This window comes from Enhydra lutris, unplaced genomic scaffold (genome assembly GCF_002288905.1).
Source record: "Enhydra lutris kenyoni isolate GAN:26980312 unplaced genomic scaffold, ASM228890v2 scaffoldscaffold7, whole genome shotgun sequence".
NCBI lineage: Eukaryota > Metazoa > Chordata > Mammalia > Carnivora > Mustelidae > Enhydra > Enhydra lutris.
The window spans coordinates 41,175,644-41,186,101 of NW_019154091.1; the positions used below are offsets into that span (position 1 = coordinate 41,175,644).

The 10,458-nt window shown below is 41.0% G+C and overlaps 1 protein-coding gene across 1 annotated transcript in view; it reads right to left on the minus strand.

The window, feature by feature from the left end:
• Positions 1 to 10,307, minus strand: part of LOC111142044 (endoplasmic reticulum protein 27) — a 22,791-nt gene extending 12,484 nt beyond the window's left edge. Inside the window, exons 1-3 of the mRNA XM_022494972.1 lie at positions 9,401 to 10,307; positions 8,935 to 9,035; positions 7,091 to 7,228 (exon numbers count right to left, since the gene is read on the minus strand). Of these exons, the coding sequence (XP_022350680.1) occupies positions 7,091 to 7,228; positions 8,935 to 9,035; positions 9,401 to 9,494 (333 nt within the window). The 5' untranslated portion in view covers positions 9,495 to 10,307. The remainder of the gene's footprint in view (positions 1 to 7,090; positions 7,229 to 8,934; positions 9,036 to 9,400) is intronic.
• Between the last annotated feature and the right edge of the window lie 151 nt (positions 10,308 to 10,458).

The following is a 10,458-nucleotide window of genomic DNA, read 5'->3' on the forward strand; positions in this document are numbered from 1 at the left end:
TCTTAGGGAGACAAACCATAAGTGACTCTTAATCTCACAAAACAAACTGAGGGTTAATGGGGGGAGGGGGTTGGGGGGGTGGGATTATGGACATTGGGGAGGGTATGTGCTGTGGTGAGTGCTGTGAAGTGTGTAAACCTGGCGATTCACAGACCTGTACCCCTGGGGATAAAAAGATATTATATGTTTATAAAAAATAAAATTTAAAAAAAAATGTGAACTCCCTTCATATATTTAATTGTTTTAATATTCACAAAGTTCTGAGTAGAAGGCTTGGGGCAGAAATTGCAAATAAGAGAAAAGTCTTCTTGTGGGGTCTTTGCCCAACCCCTCCCTTCCCATCCTCCTCTTCAAATCAGTAAGAGTCAGGAGAGAAAGAGAATGAGCAGTCTCTTTGCTGCTGCTTTGCCAGCTGGCATGTCTCCTTCACACTTAAGGTTTTGCTAATTGCAAACATCAAAATCATCATTATTATAATCCCAGCCGGAGCCTTTTAAATATTTCATGTGTCTAAATATTTCCTGATTATTTGTCTAGGAACTTGCAGGCCTAGTGGCTGCGTCTCAGCTAACCGAGCTGTGCTGTGGCCAGGAGCCCCTCCCTCTCTGCTCTTTTCCAGGCAGTCCCTCACCATTTCCCAGAACAGGGAGAACAGGAAGTGCCCGCTGCTCCAGGTGTTTCTGGACTTCAGGAATGCAGTATATTGGAGGCCAAGGATGTTAAGGGGTGATAACATTCTCTAAGTAGCAAAGAGTTTTAATAAAAACCAGTCTTCTGAAGTCTCTCCAGTTTGTAGTGCTTCTTGTAACGAAACATGGCGGATTAGTTCACCATGTCTTAAACTAATAAACTCTGGAACATTCATGTGTAGGGTTCCTGGAAACAACATTTGAACAGGAAATCTCCCTTCTGTAAAGGGAATTATTTGTATAATGCACTGGACAGAAAATCCGACCCTGAAACCAAGAGCTGGGGAAAATTTTTTTTTACATATTTATCCAGTTTTTGGAAAGAATTTTACTTGAGATATCATATTCTTTCTCTCCCCAAGAAAAGAGGCACCAGAAGAAAAACAGAAAAAGTATACCAGAGGGGTTGCCACCTTAAAATATAATTTTGAATCTTCCCAAGAGTATTTGAAGTGGGCTATTTTAAATGTTTTAGACACTGTATCATTACAACAGATTAGTTTTTCCTGTTCATTGGTACTTCAGCAATATTCCTCTGAATTCCTATGTATTTCTCTAATTAAGAACCCAGTTTTTCATAAAATGTATTAAAGTCATCTTAGTTTACACCACAGTTATAATATTAAATGTCTTGAATAGCACTGAGAAATCATTTGTGAGACAAATACCCTCATGTTCCTGGGTTTGTTTTTACAAACTGCTTAGCTCACCATATATTTGGTAATACATATACTTGAGAAAAAATACTTAATAATTTGATAGATCTCACTTCTTACATTTATTAGCTTATTTTTATGCACTAGTTCCTTTTGATTCTCTTTGTTTGGCAAGGTGCATTTCTTATAACTGGAATCCAGCACATAACTATCCAAGGAATGAAAGAATGCCTTCACTGTGTTTCCATTACTATCCCACTGGGTCAAAGTTAGGCTAATTATATTTCTTAAAATAGAGGTGATTGAGGAAACCCAAAGCAGGATAAACATTCAAATAATATCTGAGATTCCATTTTAGAACAGGCTCATGGTTTATTCAACCCAGGATTACATCTCCATTAAGGCAACAATGAGGGTGCTGTCAGGGTAGAGGGTCTGCCTGCAGTCACACTCACAAAAGACAAGCTGTCATACACACCAAACAGGTTGTCATACACAACTTATTATTGTTTCATTGACTTAAATTCTTTCTGATCCCATTTATATAGTTGGCCCGCACTATTTCTGGAGGGTGATGTGTTCCACCAATATAGCATTTGCTGGCTTCGTATTGCTCTAACATTTCTTTCTTTCTTTTTTTTTAAAAGATTTTATTTATTTATTTGACAGAGAGGGATCACAAGTAGGCAGAGAGGCAGGCAGAGAGAGAGAGGCAAGCAGGATTCCCACCAAGCGGAGAGCCCAATGTGGGGCTCAATCCCAGGACTCTCAGATCACGACCTGAGCCGAAGGCAGAGGCTCAACCCACTGAGCCACCCAGGCGCCCCGGCTCTAACAGTTCAAAGCATCCAGTCATGTCAACTCATTACAGTCTTACTGTTCTTCCACTTATTGTGATTCCAGCTTATCTCTAAATATGTTCTTACAATTGAAAATTCTTGGGGCGCCTGGGTGGCTCAGTGGGTTAAAGCCTCTGCCTTCAGCTCAGGTCATGATCCCAGGGTCCTGGGATCGAGCCCCACATCGGGCTCTCTGCTCAGCAGGGAGCCTGCTTCTCCCTCTTTCTCTGCCTGCCTCTCTGCCTACTGTGATCTCTGTCTGTCAAATAAATAAATAAAATCTTAAAAAAAAATAGGAAATTCTCTGTCTACATCCTGAGATTTCTTTGCCAAAATATGTAATGTCCAGATTAAATCCTGAGAAATAATCCTAGGGTTTAAGTAGTTCCAGGGGGGATAGAGAAATGGTTTAGGAGAAGGTTTAAATAAATAGGCTGGAGAATGAGCCTGATAGAATCTAGGAGTAAAAAGAAAGATTTTTGTCAGGCTTAAGTACTTCAGAAAGTCACTACAGTATCATAGAAATGGCGTGTTTTGGAGACAGCAAAGCTGGGTATGAATCAGACGTCGGTTTATTCCATAGTTGTGAGAATACAGAATACGGATCTTTAGTGTCCTTACTGATAATGCAGGAATAATAATAATTATTTCATTGGATTCTTCTGAGAATTAAATGATAGAACACTGAAAAACACCTAGCACAGTGCTATCATAAGTTAGGCACTAAAAACAAAGTAACAGGGAGCCTGGGTGACTCAGTGGGTTAAAGCCTCTGCCTTCTGCTCAGGTCATGATCCCAGGGTCCTGGGATCGAGCCCCACATGGGGCTCTCTGCTCAGCAGGGAGCCTGCTTCCCCCACTCTCTCTGCTTGCCTCTCTGCCTACTTGTGATCTCTGTCTGTCAAATAAATAAATAAAATCTTAAAAAAATTTTTTTGAAAACAAAGAAACAAAACATACAGAAGGGACTGTACATTTAAGATGAAGATACTCGCAACAGGCTCACATTTCTCAATTTAAAAAATAGTTTTGGTTGATGTTCCTTGAAAAAAAGAAAAGAAAAAGAAAAAGTCATCTGAAACTCCTAAATAATAATTCTGTTAGAATACGGACTAAAGTTTTGAAAGTATAAACTGAGAAAGATACGTTTATCTAAAAGCTGGCATGGCATAGGTTGAACCTCTCCCAGACCAAGCCAAGGGAATAGGGCAGGAGCCAGTGTGTTTGGTTTTGGTATGGTATATCAATGATCTCATCCACGGGATTCCCAGGAGTTCATTCAGAGTAGGTTCGACACTAGTGGTAAACAAAAAACTGTTGCTAAAGACCTGTAACAGCCCTGGGAAGTCATCAACAGGCCTTTATAAAGAATACACTGAAAGCCAGGCTAATGCACCCATTAGAGATCGAAAAGCCGGTAGAGACATTGGAAGCAACCATACTGGTTTCTCTTCCCCACTTGTGTATCTTGGTAGCATGAAGACTTCTTTATTTATTCATTTAAATTTTTTAATTTAAAAAACTTTTTTAGTACTAAGACTTTTATATCAGGCCTTTGTGAGATTTATAAACAACAAACTGGGAAAAGAAGAACTTGTGGACATGTAGCTGATTAGCATTTTCCTATGGAAGGTTTACTCCCAGGGGTTCAGCAGTCACATGAAAGGCATTAGTCTAACCTTCCATACCTGCCTTACCAAAGCTTTTCACCAAAGAGCTTGGTTTAATCCTATTTCACAATGGTGGAAAGAACAACCTGCAGCTACCGTCCCGGTGGGCAAAGGATTAGGGACTCAGATGGACTTTGGGAGGTGACTCAGTTTCTCAAGCCTTCTGAGTGTCTTTATGGCCAGAGGCATATTGTGGAGCTTTGGAGTATGAATGTGAGTAAGTCGTGGTCCCTGCCCTTGGATAGCTCATGGTCTAATGTCACTGTTAGGTGAGACAGACACGGAGAAACGTAACATGCTCTATAAAGTGGTAAATGTAAATAGAGATACGGAAGTATAGAGGCACAGGTAGGCTGATTTGAAGATTCCACAGAGGCTTCGTGAAGGATGCAATGCCTCAGCTGACTCACCGGGATCTGAGGAGTTTGCCGCTGGAAGCTAAGTGACTTGGGTGGTGGCATTCAGGGTGGTGGCATGCTACGCAGGGGCCTGTGTGAAGTCATGGAATTGTATCATCACACTCTGGTAGGGTAAAACCTACCACGGGATGTGCTAGAAAAGGGACTAGAGAAGCAGGTAGTGGCCAGGTCATAAAAGACTATATGTACCATTAAATATCTTGGCTTTATTCTGTAAGAAATGGAGAATATTGAAGAGTTTTTAGGAAGGGAGTGTTGTGGTCCACTTTGCATTTTAAATACATCTTTGTGATACCAATCTAGAAATTGGATACGAAGTAGCAAAGGGAGATAATTAAGAAGCTATTGAAATGGTTTATGCCAAAGATGCTAGGAGCCTAAAGAGGAATGAAGTAGAAAGAGTGAAGGGGAATATAGTTTCAATTAGATTTGAGGTACAACTGGCAAAAATTAAACCAAATGAACATAGCCATTCAATAAAAGTATTTTAAAGGAAAGAGCGTAACTCAGCAGGTGCAGATGATAAATTCAGTTTTGAACATGTTAGGGCTGTAACGCTGAAAGAAAATATCCCAAATAGTTATATACAGCAAGCATTTGAATCATGAGAGAGGTCCCAGGCTAGAGATAAAATATTTCAGATCCTCAGCAGACACATAATAGTCAAACAAAAAGAACTGTATTACCTAAGGAAAATACATTCATTCATTCATTGATTCACTCAACAAACAATGGTCACCTGTTGCATGACCGACACTTTTTTAAGGTTGTCATTAAAGTAGTAAACAAAATAGTTCGGGCTTCTATGGAACACAAATTCTATAATCCAGACTGGGGAGAGCACTGGGGTTAGGAAGCAGTGTACATGGAGGCAGAGGTCTCAAGGAGACTAAGAAAAGAAGAAGACCAGAAGTAGGCTCCTAGGAGTTAAGGAAAGAAAGAATGTTAGAGAGTCAACAATGTCAAATATGGCAGAGACGTTTACCTAGATAAGACTTAAAGTGTTCATTGGGTTTGGAAATATAGAGGCCATGCTGACCTGGAACAAAGCAGTTTTAATGGAGTGTGGGGCATAGATCAGATAGCAGGGTATTTAAGAGCTTGAAGAAAATTGGAGGCACTGAATATAAAATACATTTAAAAGAGATTTGGATGAGAATTGAAATATATAAGATGGAAGCTAGAAGGGAAAGGACTGTACAGAGATCTTGATAACTTTATCTTTTGTCCCAATTTTGCATTTCCAGTAGATTATATACATCTTTATCTTAATATTCCACCAGTAATACACATTTTACAACTAACTAAAGCCCTATTTTTGTATATGCTCTCACTATTCCTACATACCCTGGCTTTAAACTTTGCCTCCTATCCAGAAATTTCATGTTTAACCATTAGAAGGACCTGCCTTCTTTTTTTTTTTTTACACTTTCTTTTTTAAAAATTTTTAAAAATTATTTTATTTATTTATTTTATTTTATTTTTATAAATTAAATAAATATAAATAAAATAAATAAAAATTATTTATTTATTTGAGAGAGAGAGAGAGTATGTGAGCATGCTTGTGCATTCATGAGCAGGAGGGAGGAGGAAGAAGAGGAAGGAGGAGGGAGCAAAGGGAGGAGAAGGAGGAGGGGAGAGAGTAGGGACAGAGCGGGAGGGAGAAGCTGACTTCCCACTGAGCAGGAAGCCTGATGGTGGGACTTGATCCCAGGAACCCAGGAACCCGAGATCATGACCTGAGGCTAAGGCAGGAGCTTAACCAACTAAGCCACCCAGGTCATCCTTTTCTTCACTTTCTTTTGTCCCCACTCTACTGCAGAGCCCCTCTGCTCCAACCTTTAGTACATGGTTGATTTTGTCAGCCTAACAAAAGTCCTCTCTACTCTTGTGTTTTTGCTTAACAATCCATCCTAGCCATCACTGCCAAAATCATCTTGCTAAAATACATTCCTATTCATGTTACTCCCGGATCTAAAGGCTTTAAAGGCTTTACCGTGCCGACCAAGTTAAATGTAAACCCACTAACCTGGTATTCACATTTCTCCATAATATGGTTTCAATCAAACTTCTTATATTTATTTTCTCTAAACACTTACCCTGAGATCCAGTCAAACTGGCTTGATCACTGTTTCCTAAGTTTGATGTTATTCCCACCTTGGACACGAATTCTCCTCTATTTTGTCCAAATTTTATCTTTCCCTTAAATCCCAGTTCAGTTTTCTCCTTCATCATTTTTATTTTTTGCCAGAATCCCTACATTTCATGTATCCTTTTAACGACTTTGCATTGTAGATACTTGTAAACTATGTTTACATTCTCAACTATATTTTAAGACCTATGAGAACAGAGAACATATTTAGCATGTTTTATTTTCAGTATCTTGCAGAGGGCACAGTGGTTGTTCAATACATGTTTGGTAAATGTATGTGAACTCCCAAGGATATAAAAATATAAAATTTTGGATCTCAAGATGACCTCAGAGATGACACGGTCAAACTCTTTTATTTTACAGATGAAGGAATTGAAGCTAAAAAATGTCAAGTGACTTGTGCAAGTCACTTGGCTGGTCAGTGACAAAACCATGTTGCAATCCTACCCCTTGACAATCAGTCTAGTCCTCCTTCCACCTCATGACAGCACCTGTTTGGGAAACTTCAGTGGAGCCTCCATTTTTGTCATTGTTGTCCCTGACTCCTTGGTCCCTGGCACCCTCATTAGTGTTAAAGGCAAAGAGCCCTTTCTAGGCTCACAAGTTCATGAATCCATAACCTAAGGAAAAACAGGAAGAAGCCTCCAGCAGCCCACCCAACTTACCATGCGAAAGAGGGAAATGGTGTTCCCGGTGATGTTGTAGTGGGCCAGAACTTCAGAATCGGTGCTGATTCCAAAGGACACGTCTTGGAAGTTTTGCACCATACTATGGAATAGGGACACTGCTGGTATTTCTAAATCCTAAGAGCAAGAAGAAAAAAAAAACCCCACAGGGATTATGTTGGAGAGGAGAGAAATAGAGAATAAATGTGCTCACTCTTATTAAAAAAAAAAAAATCATAGACTTGATTTCGTATCAGGTGAAACAGCACTTACCTCCAAGACTGCAGGCTCAATTCACAGTGGGATTGTTGAATTTCCCAGGCTGAGTGGGCTAATAGGTAGCTACAAAACTGTAGCTCAGCTTGAAACTCCTGTCTGGCCTTATCATAAAGCTTGTAGTTTATTAGCAGAGAGGGACCCACAAATCATACAGGCCTGCAGAGTTTTCCTACATTGTCATTGACCACCCGAGGAGGCAAAAGTTTTGGAAACAATTTGTGGAGGAAAGAAGAAATGCAAAAATAGAAATAGGAGCTGTCAAAGGGCCAAAAAGGGGGAAAAAAAAGCATAAAGGAAATTAAAATGGAAGCCTAGAAGTTTTATTAACAAAGGTTTGTGTGGGATGTGGAAGAATGGTCATCTTTCCCTGCATTAAGCCTGAGATAGTGCCCGTGAAGATACTGTTCCTGTGTTGTTCCAACTCTAGAAAGGCCTGCAGGAGGGAGCAGGGAAGCCACATCTGAGTAAGGATTCCAGCCCTTCCATGACAAGCTGGCATCATTTTCCCTGCTGTCAGAGGACCTTTGCCCAGAGCAGCTCCAAGCAATGAACAGGAGGGAGAATATCCTTTCCTGACATCTTTCTGGCCTTAAGGAGGGGAAGTGCAAAAAAGAAAAGACACTGACTAGCCTTGCCTCTGGGGTCAAGCAGAGGGAGTTGGTATCTTGCTCCTTGGAGACGGTGTATGGAGTTCATTCGAGGCTATGAACAAGTGTTAATCTAGCACCCCCCACTTTTAATTCTCCTTAGCATGGAATTACTCATGGATCAAATGACCAACGGCATCTGGTGGCTGCTTAAGTTATTGCAAATTCCTCCACTCCCACTTTCATTGCCTTCCCGAGGGTGGCTGTTGTGGTCTCCAGCTCTGATTTCTCATTGCTAAGAAATGGGCTCCCCGCCTTCCTCCCCACCTGCATGTCATTGCAGCCATTTCCGGCTGTGTACCCAGAATCGCCAAGGTGATGGCGTGTTGTAACTAATTAATGGAAATGGATAAGAAGGTCTGCAATAAGAGCAGGGGCTTGATCAATGAGAATAACCAGATGTTACCTTCAAAGCAAGATAAAAATGCCAGAGTGATGCCCTTTCATGTATGGCTGCTTTCGTTAGCCAGGCAGCCAATCTGGAAGATGGCGGCTAACGCCTTCAATATTCAAAAGGTCATCCTTTCTCAACATTTCAGAACAAACAGAGAGATAGAAGGATGAGGGACTCCCTATTTGGTAAGGTTTTAGACAGAGATTAACCATTGGCTACTGTGTGGCCTGGTGATAGAAGCTGGATTTACTCTGATTCCTGCCTCAGCAGTCCCGATACAGGATTTAAGATTCAGAGCACTCCTATAATGAGGAGCCTCAGAACTCCTGAAGCAAGTATGAGAAAGACATAATTCAGAGGCGGGGAATGTCTTGAAATTGAGAGGTCTCAATTGAGAGGTACAGACTCTGTACCCCTTGACTTCTAGTGCAGGATCATCTGGCCAGCAAGTGACTGTTATGGCTGCTCTGGGCCAGGAAGCTCCTGGTTCTTTATGGGAACAGAAACAGGGTATCTGGACAAACCTGGAAGAAACCAATGATGGCCACCTCAGCAGCAGCAATGAATTCCATGGTTGCTGGGACATCTGTGAGTGACACGGGTTTCTGAGAAGCAGCAGAACCATCTAGAGAGGGAAGAGAGAGAGAAGCAGAAGGTGTGGGAGAGGAGGAGTTCTAAATGCTGAGGGCATCTCTACTTTTTCTCTCTATACCAAGGCCAAAGAGATGACGGTCTCTAGGGGCACTGCCATTATCCCAAAGCCTTATTGTTTTACTAACATATGGAGGGTGACCCCACCTTATGGTTTCTCTCTGAAGGACAACTCTAGATTTCTTTTTTCTCCACTGGGCAACACAGATCTTTATCCATTTTCCATTTCCTAGAAATGTTCTTTGTTTGGAGCAAAAGAACCCAGGGCACTCCCATGTTCCCTTCCCTTCCCCTAACAACATTTTCACCATATGGTCACCCAAGTGCTTTTTCTTTTACCTGATGATTCCTGAACTTCTGCAGCAACTTCTGGGGACAGTCGCCATGTGAAAAGAAATAATAGAAATAGGAATCTGGGTTGGTCAGCTTCCATTGTTCTTTTCCTGCTCCTTCTCCAAGCCCTGGACTTTGTCTTTTGGGAGACCAACTCAGGGCAGCCCGCTCCTGGTAATTGGCTGTGGTGTTGTTAGTGCTCTGGGAACTGTGCAGCTGGCTCTATGGGAACCTTCAACTTTTGAGATAAAAGACCAAGTTCTGTGACAGGATCTCAGAACATAACCAACCAGAAGAAAGTGGAGTCTGTTCATATGGATTAAAAAAAAAAAAGGGAAATATTTGCAGGCATTGATCTAAGCACTAGGGATACAAAGGTAAGTATGATCCAATCCAGCCTTTCCCAGCTTAGACTGTTAGTGTGAGAGATGGACAAGTGGATCATTTAAATATAAAACAAGACGTGACTGAAAAATTGAGAAACCCATAGGATACTATGAGAATACAGACTTAAGGACATTTAGGACAGTGGTGGGGTTTAGTGAAGGTTTTCTTCCTACAGCGGATGTGTAAGCAAAGTCCTCTATAAATAGGCTGTTGTCAGACAACAAAGGTGGACTGAGAGTTTTGTGTAAAGAGCCAAAAACGGAGATGAAAACGTAATGTGTGAGAGAATTATTAGTAATTGAATTTAGGCCAGATTGTAAGGGGCATTATATAATAAGTATAGGATCTTATTCTTTAGGTGATGGGATTACGCTGAAAAATCATAAGCAGGAAAGAGGTGGTGTCTGATTTGGCCCACAGGTGCCCTTGGATATCCAAGATGGGATTTCCGTAGGCCTTGGGTTACAGAGGTCTCAAGCTCGGGAGAAATTTCCATGTTGAACTATTACAAGGTGAAATAACTCAAGATTTCTACTACTCATATTCTGAATATCCGCTGCTTATTGCACTGGAACAGGGAGACCAAACTGTTCCCAGTGATGTAAATACCTTTTCTCCTGTGTCCAGCCCATATGCCCTCTGAGGAAACTCACAAAGGTAAACAATTTAGTTATCAT